The following is an 18055-nucleotide window of genomic DNA, read 5'->3' as shown; positions in this document are numbered from 1 at the left end:
TTTTTCTATCTCGATGGCTTCCATGATTATTCTTTTGCTGTAGTGTTCTGTTTTGGAAATTAATTTGGTACTGTCAAAATCAATTTCATGTCCTGTGGTTTTGAAGTGTTGGAAAAAGGAGGAGTTTTTTTCTTTTTTCCTTAATGCATTCTTATGTTCTGCAACACATGCATTTACTCTCCTGTTAGTTTGTCCAATATATGTGGCTGGGCAGATTTTACATGGTATTTGATAAACTCCCTGGTTTTCTAGTTGGATATTGTCTTTGGGGTTTCTTAGGATGTTGGCTTTTTTTAATCTGTACCAAAGGCTGCCTTGATGTTGTGTTTGCGGAGAATTTTACTGATTTTATCTGTGGTGCCTTTGATGTAAGGGAGGAGGGCGATGCCATTGTCCTGTACGTGTGTATATATGTCACATGTTTTTGCTGAATTTGAAAATTAAGGGAAACTAGGATAGATCTATTTCGGCCTTATTTATATATATATATAGTGCCAAGGGATCCAGAGGTGGTTCCAGCTATGATTCAAAAAGCAGTAGCATTTTTGTATCTCCTAGGCCAGTGATGGCGAACCTTTTTTCCTTCGAAAGAGTGTGTGCACGTGTGCTATCGTACTTGAGCGAGAGTCCATACCCATAATTCAATATCTGGGGAGGGCAAAAACAGCTTCCCTGCCCCCTGGAGGCCAGAAATGGCCTGTTTCCCAACTTCTGGTGGGCTCAGTAGGCTTGTGTTTTGCCCTTCCCAGGCTCCAAAGGCTTCCCTCCTCTATCTGCCCAGAGCCTCTCTGGAAATCAAAAACGCCCTCCCAGAGCCTGTGTGCTAGCCAAAAATCAGCTGGCTGACACACACATGCATGTTGGAGCTGAGCTAGGTGAAGAAGCAGATAAATCAGATGCAATTACTTTGAAGATATTTTGCATTGAATTAAGTAGCAAAATTACTTATTGATAACCTGTCTCATCCGTACCAGTTCAAATTATAAGTTGTATCCTGCGGTAATGGGAGCAAAACTATATTAAGAAAAAATACTTTAGACTTCCGGTTTGGAACAGAGCTGCAGCGGGAGGTCTGGGACAGGGCTCTGTCCCCGACGCTCCCTTTCCCCCCCCCAAAGGTCACCGATTTGCGATCTGATCGGGCTCGGATGGCCTGATCAAAGAACAGGGGTTCTCCCAGATTCCAAGGAGCTAACACCGAAGCCCCGGAGGGAAGGGATTGCCCCGCAGCTTTGGGGAAGGAAGAACCGTGTCTTGGTCTCTGCCAAGGACACAGCCACAGCAGCACGACCGCACCAGAGGAAGGGAGAGACGATTGGAAGAAGTCAACAAAATAAGACTGACAGAGAAGAACAGAAGAGAATAAAAGAAGAAAGTAAGTTTCAATATTAACTTTTTGGATTCCACAACTTTTAAAGTTAAAAGAAATTATTTTTAAATTAAAGGCAGACAAGAGAAGTAAGAAAAAGTTTATATCCTTGGGCAAAAGGGAACAAGTCGCCCTGTTTAGAGGGTGACTTGCTCCCTTCTAAATCAGAGGGGAGTTGGGGAGCCCTGGCAGGTTAGTGCCGAGGAATTTAACTCGTTTTTCATGGATAAAGTTGCTCGGATCTGGGGGGACCCCGACTCCAATTGCACAGCAGTATCGGCTGGCAATGAGTCAGTCAAGATGACTGGGGCTAAATGTCTTTGTCCATCTGTCTGGGAGGAGTTTGACTTGATGACACTTGATGAACTGGACAAGGCCATTGGAGCTGTGAGTTCCGCCACCTGTTTACTGGATCCGTGTCCCTCTTGGTTGGTTTCGACCGGCCGAGAGGTGACACAGAGCTGGGTCCAGGAGATTGTCAACATCTCCTTGGGGAGGGGGCTCTTTCCGGCTCCTTATAAGGAGGCACTTGTGCGCCCCCTCCTCAAGAAGCCTTCCCTAGACCCAGCCGTGCTTAATAACTACCGTCCAGTCTCCAACCTTCCCTTTATTGGAAAGGTTGTTGAGAAGGTGGTGGCGCTCCAACTCCAGCGGTCCTTGGAAGAAGCCGATTATCTAGGTCCTCAACAGTCTGGATTCAGGCCCGGCTACAGCACGGAAACTGCTTTGGTCGTGTTGATGGATGATCTCTGGCGGGCCCGGGACAGGGGTTTGTCCTCTTTCCTGGTGCTTCTTGACCTCTCAGGGGCTTTCGATACCATCGACCATGGTATCCTTCTGCGCCAGCTGGAGGGGTTGGGAGTGGGAGGCATTGTTCTCCTCCTACCTCTCTGGTCGATCACAGTCGGTGTTGGTGGGGAATCAGAGGTCAACCTCTAGGTCTCTCCCTTGTGGGATGCCTCAGGGGTTGGTGTCAACAAACTCAAACTCCACCCAGACAATAATAATAATAATAATAATAATAATTTATTAGATTTGTATGCCGCCCCTCTCCGAAGACTTGGGGCGGCTCACAACAAGCGATAAAACAATATTGTACAGGCACAAATCTAATATTAAGAAAAAACTAAAAACCCTATCAATTTAAAAAACCAAACAACACATACATACCAAACATAAATTATAATAAGCCTGGGGGAAAGGTGTCTCAAATCCCCCATGCCTGGCGGTATAGATGGGTCTTAAGTAGTTTACGGAAGACAAGGAGGGTGGGAGCAGTTCTAATCTCCGGGGGGAGTTGATTCCAGAGGGTCGGGGCCGCCAGACGACATTGTTTAGTCGACGGGACCCGGAGAAGGCCGACTCTGTGGGACCTTACTGGCCGCTGGGATTTGTGCGGTAGTAGGCGGTTCCGGAGGTATTCTGGTCCAATGCCATGTAGGGCTTTAAAGGTCATGACCAATACTTTGAATTGTGACCGGAAACTGATCGGCAGCCAATGCAGGCCACGGAGTGTTGTAGAAACGGGGGCGAATCTGGGAAGCCCCACGATGGCTCTCGCGGCTGCGTTCTGCACGATCTGAAGTTTCCGAACACTTTTCAAAGGTAGCCCATGTAGAGAGCGTTGCAGTAATCGAACCTCGAGGTGATAAGGGCATGAGTGACTGTGAGTAATGACTCCCTGTCCAAATAGGGCCGCAACTGGTGCACCAGGCGAACCTGGGCAAACGCCCTCCTCACCACAGCCGAAAGATGATGTTCCAATGTCAGCTGTGGGTCGAGGAGGACGCCCAAGTTGCGCACCCTCTCTGAGGGGGTCAGTAGCTACCCCCCCAGGGTAATGGATGGACAGATGGAATTGTCCTTGGGAGGCAACACCCACAGCCACTCCGTCTTGTCTGGATTGAGTTTGAGTTTGTTGACACCCATCCAGTCCCCAACAGCCTCCAGGCATCGGCACATCACTTCCACTGCTTCGCTGACTGGACATGCGGTGGAGATGTACAACTGGGTATCATCCGCATATTGATGATACCTCACCCCATGCCCTTGGATGATCTCACCCAGCGGTTTCATGTAGATATTAAATAGCAGGGGGGAGAGGACCGACCCCTGAGGCACCCCACAAGGGAGAGACCTCGGAGTCGACCTCTGACCCCCCACTAACACCGACTGCGACCGACCGGAGAGGTAGGAGGAGAACCACTGGAGAACAGTGCCTCCCAATCCCAACCCCTCCAGTCGGCGCAGAAGGATACCATGGTCGATGGTATCGAAAGCCGCTGAGAGGTCAAGAAGCACCAGGACAGAGGACAAGCCCCTGTCCCGGGCCCGCCAGAGATCATCCATCAACGCGACCAAAGCAGTTTCCGTGCTGTAACCGGGCCTGAAACCCGACTGTTGAGGCCCTAGATAATCGGCTTCTTCCAAGGACCGCTGGAGTTGGAGCGCCGCCACCTTCTCAACAACCTTTCCAATAAAGGGAAGGTTGGAGACTGGACGGTAGTTATTAAGCACGGCTGGGTCCAGGGAGGGCTTCTTGAGGAGGGGGCGCACAAGTGCCTCCTTATAAGGAGCCGGGAAGGACCCCCTCCCCAAGGAGGCGGTGACAATCTCCTGGACCCAGCTCCGTGTCACCGCTCGACTGGCCGAAACCAACCAAGAGGGACACGGATCAAGTAAGCAGGTGGCAGAACTCACAGCTCCAATGGCCTTGTCCACTTCATCAGGTGTCACCAAGTCAAACTCCTCCCAGACAGATGGACAAAGACGTTTAGCCCCAGTCACCTCAACTGACTCATTGTCAGCCGATACTGCTATGCAATTGGAGTCGAGTTCCGCTTGGATCCGAGCGACTTTATCAGCGAAAAACGAGTTAAATTCCTCAGCACTGCCCTGCAAGGGTTCCCCAACTCCCCCCTGATTTAGAAGGGAGCGGGTCACCCTAAACAGGGCAGCCGGGCGGGATTCCGCTGATGCAATCAAGGCGGCATGGTACGCGCATCTTGCCGCCTTGAGTGCCACTTTGTAAGTCTTAATAAAAGCTCTTACAAGTGTTCGGTCGGATTCGGACTTACTCTTCCTCCATCGCTTCTCTAGACGTCTCTTCTGGCGTTTCAACTCCCGGAGCTCCTCGTTGAACCATGGAGCTCTACGGGGTCTAGTGCCACAGAGAGGTCGCAGTGGCGCAATTCGGTCAAGAGCCTCCGCTGCAGCCTTGTTCCAGGCCTCAGCAAGAGACTCTGCCGAGCTGTGGACGAGCGAGTCTGGTAAAATCCCAAGCGCCTTCTGAAAGCCCTCAGGGTGCATCAGGCGTCTGGGGCGGAACCTCCTAATCGGTTCCGCCTCCCTGCGGGGGAGGATTGGAGCCAGGAAGTTAAGCCGCAGTAGAAAATGGTCTGACCATGACAAAGGCAATGCTTCTAAGCCCCTTAGTCTCAGACCACTATTCAGTTGCTCCGAGAGGAATACCATATTGGGTGTGTGACCACCCTCGTGAGTCGGACCCTGAACTACTTGAGTCAGGTCCATGGCTGTCATGGTGGCCATGAACTCCTGTGCTAATCCTGAGGAACCGCCGAGCGACGGCAGATTGAAGTCCCCCAGGACAATGAGTCCGGGGAACTCCACCGCCAGCCCGGCCACCTCTTCGAGCAGCACAGGCAGGGCTGTTGACACGCAGCTGGGAGGCAGGTACGTGAGTAACAAGCCCACCTGAACCCCTAAGTCCAACTTCACAAGGAATGACTCACAACCCGCGATCTCAGGAGCAACGAGTCTACGCAGATGGAGGCTCTCCCTGGCTACAATAGCCACTCCTCCCCCCCTTCCCTGGGGTCGAGGCTGGTGCCATATCTGAAACCCGGCTGGACATATTTCCGAGAGAGGCACCCCTCCCTCTGGGCCCAGCCAGGTTTCAGTAACACATGCCAGATCGGCCTCCTCATCCAGGATCAGATCCCGGATGAGGAGAGCTTTATTCACCACCGATCTGGCATTGAGTAGCAGCAGCTTGAGCCCAGGGCCTGGATTACACTCGTCACCAGGGGGTCCGGTTTGAGCTCACGGGACCGGAACAAGGGATCGCTATTAAGCAGCGATCTCTTTTTCCTCCAGAACGGCTAGCTCCGTGACTCCCGCCATATCTATTAGATTTATTAGATTTGTTTCGCTATAATAGTTTTTTATTATTGTTGTGAGCCGCCCCGCGTCTTTGGAGAGGGGCGGCATACAAATCTAATAAATTATTATTATTATTAATAATAATAAAGAAATATTACAAATAAACATGCCAGAGGATATGAAAATGTTCTCAGTTAATGTGAATGGATTAAATGAACCAAGAAAAAGAAATCAAATATTTTCAAAATTAAAAAAACAAAAAGCACCGCTAATTATATTACAAGAAGTTCATATTAAAAAAACTAATAGTAATGTAATCCAAAATTAGGGAATATTTTTACTAGTTTATCAGATCAAAAAAAGAGAGGTATTGCAATGTATATAGAGAATTCAATAAACTCCAAACAACTTTGTACTGATCAGGAGGGTAGAATTTTAATTGTACAAGTGAATATAGATCCAAAACCTCTCGTTATTGTCTCCATTTTACGCACCGAATGATAATCAAACAGTATTTTATAAACAATTACATCAAAAGATAAATAAACTAGCTATCGAGAACACAATTGTAATAGGCGATTTTAATGCAATTTCAAATAGATTACTGGACCATTCGGGGGGAAAGAAAGACAAGAAAAAAAACCAATATTGCCAATAACTTTTCAGAAAATGCGATCAGAATTATTACTAAATGACATCTGGCGGGAGTGATACCCCCTAACTAGACAATATACTTACTACTCGAACCCTCATAAAATTTGGACAAGAATAGATATGGCTTGGGCCTCGAAAACAACTACAGAACAAATTAAAGAAACAGAGATAGACACCAATACATGAGCGGACCACAAGCCCTTAGTAATATATTGGAAAAGACACAGGAAACCAATCAAATGGCAGATGATATTATAAGAGACCCACAATGTAGGGAATGGATAGAAAAAGAATTGGAATTTTTTTTAAAAATCAAATAAAAACTCAGAAACATCTCTACAAAACAGCAAAGGCATATATTAGGGGCCTAAACGATTTCTTATACCGTGAGGAAAAATAAAGAAAAAAAGAAACAATATGAACAATTAGAAAAAGAATTAAAGGAATTAGAAGTAGTGTCACAACATAATTCAGATGACCAAAAGATAAGAAGAAAAATAGAACTAATTAAGCATAAAATAAAGTTTATAGAATAAGAACAAATAGCTGAAAAAATTAAAAGAGCCAAACAAGAATATTTTGAACATGCAAACAAACCAGGACGATGGCTTGCATTTAAACTAAGAAAACATAGACAATCAAAAGTAATAAAGAAATTGGTAGATGATAAAGGAAAAATAAAATTTTAAACTGAGGAAAAATCAAAAATAGTGGAGGAATTTTATAAGGAGTTATATAAGAAAGAAATAATAAAAAAAGAAATTTTTCAATATCTGAATTCCTCGGATTTACCTCTATTATCCAAAGAACAACAGATGAGCCTAAATAGTCCATTTACTATGGTTGAATTATAGACAATCTTAAAAAAACAAAAGAACAATAAAGCTACAGGCCCGGATGCCATTCCGGCAGAATGGTACAAAATGGAAAGTAAGGTAGTAATGAGGAATATGTTGGAAATTTTTAATTGGATTATAATGGATGGTAAAATTCCTAAATCCTGGTCGGAACCACTAATAACTCTAATACATAAAACAGGTACAGATAAAGATAAGATACAAAATTATAGACCAATATCCCTATTAAATGTTGATTATAAATTTTTTACTTCTATTTACGCACTAAGACTTAAAAATATTTTAACTGAAATAATATATGAAGACCAAAATGGCTTTCTACCAGGTAGACAAATAAAAAACAATTTAAGAATTGTCAATACGCTAGAATTTTATGAACAACATCCTGGAAGACAGATGTCATTAGTATTCCTAGATGCAAAAAAAGCTTTTGATAATGTGGATTGTACATTTATTAAAATGCAATTAAATAAAATGAGATTTGGAACAAAATTTGTTAATATAATAGATGCAATGTATTCAAATCAAACAGCAAAAATTATATTAAACAATGAACAACTTGAAAATTTTGAGATTTTTAAGGGGTGAGACAGGGTTGCCCTCTCTCACCTCTATTGTTTATATTAACCTTGGAAGTCTTGTTGATCAAGATCTGGGCAAACAATAAAATCAAAGGGTTAAACATTGGAAAAGAAACTCACAAAGTACAAGCTTTTGCCAACGATGTGAGCTTTATAGTTGAAACCCCCATAATATCAATACCAAATTTAATAGAAACAATAGAAGAATATGGTGAAGTTGCAGGTTTAAAAATTAATAGAAATAAGACACAATTATTAACTAAAAATATGACAGAAACACAAAAAAGACAATTAGAACAAGTGACAGATATCAATACAGTTAAGAAAGTGAAATATTTAGGAATTTGGATCACAGCAAAAACAATTTCTTTAAAAAATGACAACTATTTGAAACTTATTGGCGAAATAAAAAAAGATTTAGAAATATGGAATAACTTACAACTATCCTTCTTAAGGAGAAGTTCAACAATAAAGATGAATATTGTACCAAAAGTATTATTTCTATTCCAGGTAATACCCATAAACCAAGGAGGGAATTTTTTTAAAGAGTTAACAAAGATAGTTAAGAAATTTGTATGGCAAGAAAAAAAGGCAAGAATAAAATTAAGTGCATTAGAAGATATTGAAGAAAGAGGAGGCTTAGCTTTACCAAATTGGAAGCTATACTATCAGACTGCAGCCCTATCTTGGATTAAAGATTGGATAACTTTAGAAAATAGATTATTAAATTTGGAAGGTTATGATCTTATCCTCGAATACAGCTCATCTGTTTGGAACCCATATCGCATCTCAGACATTAACACCCTTGAAAATGTCCAAAGATACTTCACCAGAAGAGCCCTTCACTCCTCTACTCGAAATAAAATACCCTATGAGACTAGACTTTTAATCCTGGGCCTAGAAAGCTTAGAACTAAGACGCCTTGAACAAGATCTAAGTATTGCCCACAAGATCATATGCTGCAACGTCCTGCCTGTCGAAGACAACTTCTACTTCAACCACATCAACACAAGAGCAAACAACAGATTTAAACTTAATATTAACCGCTCCAAACTTGACTGTAAAAAATATGACTTCATTAACCGAGTTGTCGAAGTGTGGAACTCATTACCAGACTCCATAGTGTCATCCCCAAACCCCCAACACTTTACCCTTAGATTATCTACAGTTGACCTATCCAGATTCCTAAGAGGTCAGTAAGGGGCAAGTACAAGTGCACTAGAGTGCCTTCCATCCCGTCCTATTGCTCTCCTATACGTTTCTTCTATTCCTATATCTCTTCTTTCTTTCATTGATATGTTCTATTACTATACCTTCTTTTCTATTATCTCTTAAATATATTTTACTATGAGTATCTCCTCTATAACCTTCATCATGTATTTTACTATGTGTATATAGATATATACCCACTAAAACCCTCATTGTGTAATGGACAAAATAAATAAATAAAAGAAAACATTTCTGCTATACAACAATACACATCACAGGGAAGAGGGAGAGAGTGTGCTCTCCAGAAACATTAAAGCATCTAATAATAAACTATGTTTGAATTTAGCAAAATACACGATCTCAACGAACTGGGTTAATCAAAGGCAATATGATTAAGTAAAACATTAAAAAACGGAGTTGTGTGAATGGACCCGGCATTCTTGTCACCTGAGCAGCACTTCTAGGGAGTAAAGAGGACATCCTACCGTTTGAAAGTGCTTGTTGGAGCTCGGTATCGGAGATGGTACCGCTACGGTCTTTATCAACCCTGAAATCAAGCACAAGAAACTATTCCAATTATATCGGGCCAAGAACAGGAGCAAAGAAGACGCAAATCAAGAATTCCGAGCGCAAAAGGAGGGAGGCGAGGTCGCCTTCCCCGATTCAGCTTTATCTCTCCTCTCCCTAAGAGAAAAAGAGAAACTTCACACGACTCACCTTTGGAAGACTCCCCATAAGAAGCTCGGGTCAGGCATACCTATAGACGCCATGCCGCATCAGACTAGCTGCGTAAAGAAGAAAACCAACCCCACCCCTACTCGTTAAGGAAGAGGCCTTCTCAGAATCAGTTCCGGGTTTTAGTCCGAGCTTCGGTGAGAAAAGAGGAATCAGCCACCTCTGCTTCTCTGCCACAAATCATGACGCACCCAATTCGGCAGACGGAATTCTGAGAAGGGGCTGGACTAAAAGAAGGTTTTGAAGCCAATTTCTACTGCGTTTTTTGTGCTTGAAGATATTGTCTAAATGCATCTAAGTGTGACTGGAAAAAATCATGGGCTTGTCCTTAGTATGTTTGTTTGTGTGAGCCAATTCCCTTTAGATATAGTTACTACCTAATTAAATCTAACTATACACACTATGGAATATTTATCATCCGGTGCGATTACTTCATTGTTCGGGCAGTGACTCAAACTTGACAGCTTTAAGATGTGTGAACCGTCAACTTCCAGATTTCCCCAGTCAACCAACTTAATTTTGCCAAGCTTGAGACACAGTGCTTGAGACATAGGGTTATGGAAGACATCGGAGGTATTAGAGCTGGTTTATAGATACCAGAACCAGGAGGCAACAAAGGGTTTTTTCTGCATTGCTTTGCTGCCACGTAGTGTTACCTGGATTGCAGCCCAAATTTGTGGACCCAAGCAATATTCGCGGCTGCCTTTGATGAATTAAATCATAGAATTTGATTTGGCCTAATAAACTACGCAAATAGTTTTGATGAATCAGATTCATTTTCACTGGCTGTGGTTGAATAACATTCAGGTTTAAAATATAGGTGGAAAATTTGTTATTTGCATGGATGTAGCCAATGATATCTACAAATCTAACCATTGATTCTAGGAATGAAGGAATCCTACAAAGTATATATGAAGACACAATACTAAACTGGTATATTACTTTTGTATGATCTAGCTCAGATGTATCCAACCTTTTTGCTTGCCTGGACTACACAGAGTGAAGAGGAATTGGTTTGGACTGCATATAAAATATGTAATGTATACAAATAACAATTTATTTTTAAAACTATTTTTATTAGAGTTTTGTGAGGCCACATTACTAGCTGCCCAGGGCCACATATTGGACATGGCTTATTTAGAGATTACAGTTTATTCATTTTACTATTTAGCAAACCATGCCTCAGCATATTATGTACATTTAGCCATCAGTATTAATATCTTGATAGGAACCCTTGCCATGTGAACATCATACACTTCAAGTTTTAATTCACACGCTAGTCTAGCCCTCAGTTCACTTAACAAACTACCTGCATGTTGCATCACACACAATCAATTATACATGTATTCTCTGACTTGTTTTGCACTAATTATTATTATTATTATTATTATTATTTATTCGATTTGTATGCCGCCCCTCTCCGAAGCCGCAAACAAGTCAAACACATTTTAATTTAGTATGTAGTGGGAGCGCAGACAGATCTAATTTTTCCTTGTTTCTGCATCTGTCTCTTCCTACATTCTCCCTGAGAATGTTCTTCATTCAAGAAGCAGTAAACAATTATTTTTCTTTCTCAGATTGCGTCTAAAAAAAAAGAAAGTGGGCTGTCATGCAGCTTTGTGTATATATGAAGGATTTAGGTGGGGTAATCTGTTTTCCATCTTTACATATATATTTTTTCCTTATCACATACAAAAGATGAAATATTCATCCAAGTTTACATAACTTGCTAATCATAACTTATCAATAAGCAAACTAGTTACATATGTTTTTCTGACTCCAGTCAATGCTTATTTCTTTAGAAACTTTTGATTCTCCTGAAACTAAGAAAACATATCTAACAGAAAATGTTCTAATGTTGTATTAGCAATGTTAATACTATTATGTTGTATTATTACATTACATTACATTATTATTTATTTATTCTCCAAAGACTCAGGATGGCTTACAGGATATAAAAGTACAAAAACAGATTCAAAACACCAATATTAAAATTTTAAAAACCCAATTAAGAACCATACACTCACATTCATACCATAGTCATACTAACAGCTGAAGCAAAATGTCAAAGCTCAACGGACCCAGGCTTGCTGGCAAAGGTTTTCATGGCCTTCTGGAAGGCCAGCAGAGTGGATGCAGTGCGAATCTCTGGAGGGAGTTGGTTCCAGAAGGTTGGAGCTATCACAAAGAAGGCCCCTTCCCTAGGGCCTGCCAGCCGGCATTGCTTATTTGACGGAACCTGGAGAAGGCCAACTCTGTGGGCTCTGACTGATCGCTGGGATACGTGACGCTGGAGACGATCTTGTTGGTAACTTGGTCCTAAGCCATGTAGGGCTTTATAGGTAATGACCAACACTTTGAATTCTGTTCGGAGATCAACTGGCAGCCAATGCAGTTTGCGGAGTGATGTAGATACATGGGCAAACCTTGATAAGCCCATGACAATTCTCGCGGCTGCATTTTAGACTAGCTCCAAACATTCTTCAAAGGTAGCCCCATGTAGCAAGCATTGCAGTAATCGATCCTCAAGGTAATAAGGGCATGAGTAAGGAGTAAGGAGAAACTCTGTCCAAATAGGGCTGCAACTGGTGCACCAGGCAAACCTGTGCAAATGCCCCCCTCGCCACAGCTGAGAGATGGTGTTCTAAGCTCAGTTGTGGCTCAAGGAGGACACCTGAGTTGTAGACCTTCTCTGAGGGGTTTAAGAGCTCTCCCCTCCCCAGGGTAATGGATGGACAGATGGGGTTCTTGGGAGGCAAAACCCACAGCCACTCTGTCTTGTCGGGGCTGAGCCTGAGCCTATTAACACCCATCCAAACCCTAACAGCCTCTAGACACCAACATATCACTTCCACTGCTTCACTGAGTTGGCACAAGGTGGAGATGTACAATTGGGTATCATCAGTGTACTGATTCTAAATAACTTCATGTCATCAGATGATCCCACCCAGCAGTTTCATGTAGATATTAAACAGCAGGAAAGAGAGGACTGACTCCTGAGGAACTCCACAAAGAGGGACTTAGGAGCTGACCTCTGATTTCTGCCAACATCAACTGCAACCAACTGAAGAAGTCGAACTACTATAGTACGGTGCCTCCCACACTCAACCCCTCCAGTTGGTGCAGAAGGATACCATGGTCGATGGTATCGAAAGTTGCTGAGGTCAAGAAGAACCAGGATAGAGGAGTGACACCTATCCTGGGCCTGCCAGAGATCATCTGTCTGTGAGACTAAAGCAGTTTCTGTGCTGTAGCTGGGCCTGAACCTGAACCTGAACTATTGAGAGCCGAGATAAGTATCGACCCTCAACAGTATATATTTATATTAACGTGATACAATATTGATGATACAATATTAATATAATTAATATTGCATTAGTAATTTGGGCATTCTTTATTTGAATTAATGAGCTTCTACATCCTAAATATTGGTTTTTAATTGTTTCGTGAAAACTAATTGACTATGCTCTTGCTAAGCCAAAAATTATAAACCATATTATGATTTAATATGTTAAATTCTGTTTACTTTCAATGAAAATTTTGTGAGACTTCAAAAAAATGTGTTGCATAACCATTATATGTAATATAAAAATAACTTTGAGTCCTATTCTGTTGAATCAGAAAATTGTGGATTAAGATTCATTAATGCATTTTTGTGTAGCAATAAACTTTCAACAGCTGAAGACTGCACCTTTAATTTTTTCAAATGCTTAATCACTATGGATAAACATTGATCTCATGAGAGTGTTTGTATTTTTAGGGGCACTCTGAAGTATTCTAAATTAGTTTTTGTACATTAAATCAACTATTCATTTTGTTTGTTGGTAAAAATGAGAGTGAAGAGAAAGAAATTACATACTGATTATCCAGATTGCTGCTCAATTTTATTACACAAGCTATTGTATCCCAGTTTCCATATTTTATATGTAATCTAGAATTTGTTGACTGTCATTTTGGTAAGAGCAGTTTGTCCATTACAAACTGTCTAGACCAAGCAACCGTAAACCTGGACCCATTTCCTACAGAAAAAAAACCACACCGGGAGCCACAAAACCTAGCTCACGGTGTGTTACCAGAATGTCCAACTCGATGCATGGCCAATTCAATGTCACTCTCTCCCTCTCAATCACATGACCATCCCAGACACACCTAGCCAGCCACAAAACCATTCTTTGTCTCTCCCCCGCCCTACCACCCCCTCTCTCCCTTTGTCTATCTCTCTTCCTCCCCCCCTCTCTATGTATGTGTGTCTGTCTCTCTCCCCCCTCCCTTCAGGCTACCATACTCCTCCCTCCTCCTCTCGTGACCACTTGGTTGGCTGTGACTGAGCCGGGAACATGGGCAAGTGCATGGAGACCCTCCTCAAACGAGTGCCAAAATGCAGCAAAGTGCAGCACTTTAGTGAAGAATGCAAAGAAATTGTGCCTAGAAAAATGGAAGGAAAAATGATTGGTGTTGAGTACTCTGTGTAAACTGTTACCGGGGAAACTATGTAAATAGGTTGCGCCTGATTGGTTAAGGCGCTGACAGCTCGTTTTGAGCGGGGGGAAAAATTGTATAAATAGAGCCGGCTTTTCCCTTGCCAGCTGAGACGCGTTCCAGCTGGTAGTCACTTCCTAAAGAGCTGATAATAAAGAGAACCGTCTCGTTTACTTGCTGTCTCGAGTCACTTCACCTGGCGACGACGGAAGAACGAGCCTTCGCTTGCCGCTATGGATTCCTTGCCTGTCGGGAGAGCTCCGGAATTCTTCAACCCGGAGAAAACTACATGGGACGCCTATCTCGCGAAGTTCGACGTTTTCCTCGAGGCTGCTGGCATGAGAGATGCCGACAGCGATCGGAAGAGAGCGATCTTTTTGAATTACTGCGGCTCGGAGATGTTCGATCTCGCCCAGACATTAACCGACCCGACTCCGGCGAATTCCATCTCCTGGGACTCCCTGAAGATGAAGCTATCCGACCACTTCAAACCTACGAAGCCGGCAATCGTCTATAGACACCAGTTTTCCAGAATGGGACAGCTTGAGGCAGAGTCGATCAACCAATACGCTACGCGCCTGAGAACCGTCCTGTCAAAATGCCGGTTTGAAAACCCGGAAGCACGCCTGATTGACGCCCTCATCTTTGGAATGAGAAATTCAACTGTCAGGAACAAACTCCTGACCGAAGAGGAGCCTTCACTTCAAAATGTAATCAAGCTAGGCCAGACCGCGGAAGTGGCTGAGGTGGCTGCGAAAGAGCTAAAGCACAACGATAAGCAGGAAGTCGTGGCTCACATCGATTCGCCTACTCGCAGAGCAAACTCTCCATCCGAAGTCAGCCCACCTACAATTCCCGAAGACGACTGTTTTCTAATCCGGCAAGACCACCTCCAAACCACAAGGCAGCCTCGTCAATTTCTTCCGTGTTCTGGTTGCCGCGGCAACCATCCCCGCCACCAATGCCGCTTCCGGGACGCCGATTGCCGCCGTTGCGGCCGCCGTGGGCACATTGCCGAAGCATGCAGAGCCCCCGCGCCAGAGGACACATTCTCCTCTCAAAGGGCACCCAGATTCAACAATCAACTGCGAGGAAACAGAGGATTCCGCTCTTTCGGCCGCAACAAGCACTCCAACTATAACCGCGACTACATAAGAGGTACCCGGGACGTTTCAATTAATAATACGGTAACAACGAACAAAACAAAAATTAACATTTCTTTGCTTCTAAATTCTAAACCATGCCAGATGGAACTGGACACTGGTTCTAGATATAGCATTATGCCTTGGACAAAGGTTAAACTTTATTTGCCTCATATTGGGAAAAATGATTTAATGCATTCTGATTTAAGTATTAAGGATTTTCAAGGGGTATTAATTCCTGTTCTAGGTATGCTAAATGTACCAATTGTATACAAATGTTTTAAAGGTGAACTTCCACTGCTAGTGGTGTCAGGGCCAACACACTCCCTTTTAGGCTTGGAGTGGATGACTCCCCTGGGTATAGGAATTTCAGGCATCCACACAATTACACATTCTGATATTCCTGATTTTGTCAAAGAATTTCCAAATGTATTTAGTCCGACTCTGGGTACATATACAGGGCCACCTATATCTTTCTCGCTTGACCCTAAAGTGCCTCCAATCCGTCTCAAAGCACGGAGAGTTCCCTTGCCATTACTGCCTAAATTAGATATCGAATTAGACAAACTCCTCCATCAAGGCATTTTAGTTCCAATAGATCAAGCGCCATGGGAAACCCCAATTGTCACTCCCCTCAAACCAGATGGCTCTTTGCGAGTCTGCGCAGACTACAAATCAACCCTGAATAGAGCCTTACAACATCATCCATACCCCATACCGGTAGTACAACATTTACTCCACTCCCTGGGGGAGGGGAAGGTATTCGCAAAGATTGACCTGGCCCAGGCATACCAGCAGCTCCCCGTAGACGAACCTACATCATTATTCCAAACTATTGTCACCCATAGGGGAGCTTTCCGATGCACCCGATTGCAATTTGGAGTCAGTGTAGCCCCGGGAATTTTCCAGAGTTTGATGGAACGACTGCTAACAGGAATAGGGGGAACCATACCTTACTTTGATGACATTCTAATTTCAGGAAGGGATCAGACCCAGTTAAATTCGAGAATAAGACAAGTTCTAACCAGACTGCAGGACAGAGTTAAACCTGGCAAATGCGTATGGGGAACCAGAAGCGTTAATTTTTTGGGTTACACCATTGATGGCGAAGGGATCCATCCCACTAGTGATAAGGTCAGGGCAATACAAGACGCCCCAGAGCCTAAGAGTAAGCCGGAATTGCAAGCCTTTTTAGGGTTACTTAACTTCTATTCTGTTTTTTTGAGGCAGAAGGCCACAGCAGCAGAACCCCTACACTGGCTGCTTCAGAAGGAAGTTCCTTGGCAATGGGGGAAAATTGAAAGTGAAGCCTTTTCCCGAATAAAGAATCTCTTAACGTCCAAAAGCGTAGTGGTACAGTACAGTTCGTTACTTCCCCTACGTCTTACGTGCGATGCTTCACCCTATGGGGTGGGTAGTGTACTGGCTCATGTGCTGCCTAACAGTACGGAGGCCCCTATCGCATTCTTCTCCAGAACGTTGTCCAGCACAGAAAGGAACTACAGTCAGCTGGACAAAGAGGCTTTAGCATTAGTATCAGGGGTTAAAAAATTCCACAACTACATTTTTGGTCGGAAATTTCAATTAGTAACCGATCACAAACCATTGTTAGGCCTTCTAGCCCCAGACAGACCAACTCCACCATTCATGTCCCCTCGCTTACTACGATGGGGTATTTTTTTGTCAGGATACCAATATGAGCTAATTCATAAAGGAGGGACAACCATTAACCATGCGGATGGCCTTAGCAGATGCCCCATTCCTGATTTAGTAGAAGACCCTGCCCCCTCGGCTGATGTCTTACTGATAGATTTAGCTGATAACCCCCTGACAACTGCCAAAGAAGTGGCAGAGCATACAACTAAAGACCCCACTCTCATGAAGGTTGTTAATTGTGTTCTTAAGGGATGGAACAATGAAAATTTGGGGGCAGACCTGTCTGAGTTCTAAAGTAAGAGGTTAGAACTATCCTATATTAAAGGATGCCTATTGTGGGGTGACCGGGTCGTAATTCCAGAAACTTTAAAGTCTAAAGTTTTGAATATGCTGCATGTGGGTCATCCAGGCATCGTAAGGATGAAGGGGCTAGCAAGGGGGCATTTCTGGTGGCCAGGACTTGATGCCGACATTGAGAGGTGGGTGTCCAAGTGTGACCCTTGTCAGGAGTCAAGGCCAAGACCTCCAAAAACAACGCCTATGGACTGGGATCAACCCCAGGGGCCCTGGTCTAGATTGCACATAGATTTCGCTGGCCCCATTGATTCAAAATATTTCTTAATTGTAGTAGATGCATATTCTAAGTGGGTCGAGATAATCTTAATGCATAACATCACCACATGTTCAACTATAAAAGCTTTACGCCATCTTTTTGCCACGCATGGCTGTCCAGATGTGTTAGTTTCTGATAATGGGCCCCAACTGACAGCCAGACAGTTTGAACTCTTCCTAGACCAGTTAGGGGTAAGGCACGCCCTCATATCTCCTTTTTCGCCATGGGCGAACGGATTGGCAGAGAGATATGTTCGGGTTGCCAAAGAGGCATTAAAAAGGGCTGGCCCTGGGGAGGTGCAAGAGCATCTAGATGAATTCCTATTGGCACAACATATAACTCCCAATGCAAAAACCAACAGGAGCCCTGCAGAAATTCTCATGGGCAGGAAACTCAGGTCAACCTTGGATAGATTACACCCTGTGTTTTGTACAAAGAATTATATGACTGAAAATGCTGAGAGACATATGTTTATGGGGCAATGTGTATTTGCAAGGAGTTTTGATGGAGGCCTTAAGTGGCTTAAGGGCACAGTGTTACAACAAAAAGCACCAAAAACATATTTAATATTGTTAAACGATGGCCGAGTTTGGACTAGGCACATCGATCATTTAAGGAGGTGCCCAGAAACTGAGCCT

The 18055-nt window shown here is 43.3% G+C and overlaps 1 protein-coding gene and 1 long non-coding RNA gene across 5 annotated transcripts in view; one reads left to right on the top strand and one right to left on the bottom strand.

Annotated features, from left to right (window-relative positions):
- PDCD6 (programmed cell death 6) overlaps positions 1-9714 on the bottom strand; it is a 73793-nt gene extending 64079 nt beyond the window's left edge. The window contains exons 1-2 of one of the 4 annotated variants that reach the window (XM_070727761.1): positions 9510-9714; positions 9278-9339 (exon numbers count right to left, since the gene is read on the bottom strand). In XM_070727761.1, the coding sequence (XP_070583862.1) occupies positions 9278-9339; positions 9510-9562 (115 nt within the window). In that variant the 5' untranslated portion in view covers positions 9563-9714. The remainder of the gene's footprint in view (positions 1-9277; positions 9340-9509) is intronic. The other 3 variants (XM_070727762.1, XM_070727763.1, XM_070727764.1) reach the window with 3 other exon arrangements.
- On the top strand, positions 9532-13207 carry LOC139153612 (uncharacterized). Its single transcript, XR_011556861.1, has 2 exons — positions 9532-9764; positions 10485-13207. It is a non-coding gene; the product is annotated as an uncharacterized lncRNA (long non-coding RNA).
- The last annotated feature ends 4848 nt before the right edge of the window (positions 13208-18055 follow it).

This window comes from Erythrolamprus reginae, chromosome Z, assembly GCF_031021105.1.
Source record: "Erythrolamprus reginae isolate rEryReg1 chromosome Z, rEryReg1.hap1, whole genome shotgun sequence".
In the NCBI taxonomy this organism is placed as follows: Eukaryota; Metazoa; Chordata; class Lepidosauria; order Squamata; family Dipsadidae; genus Erythrolamprus; species Erythrolamprus reginae.
Note: the sequence above shows the minus strand (reverse complement) of the source record. Positions and strands in the feature narration are given on the sequence as shown.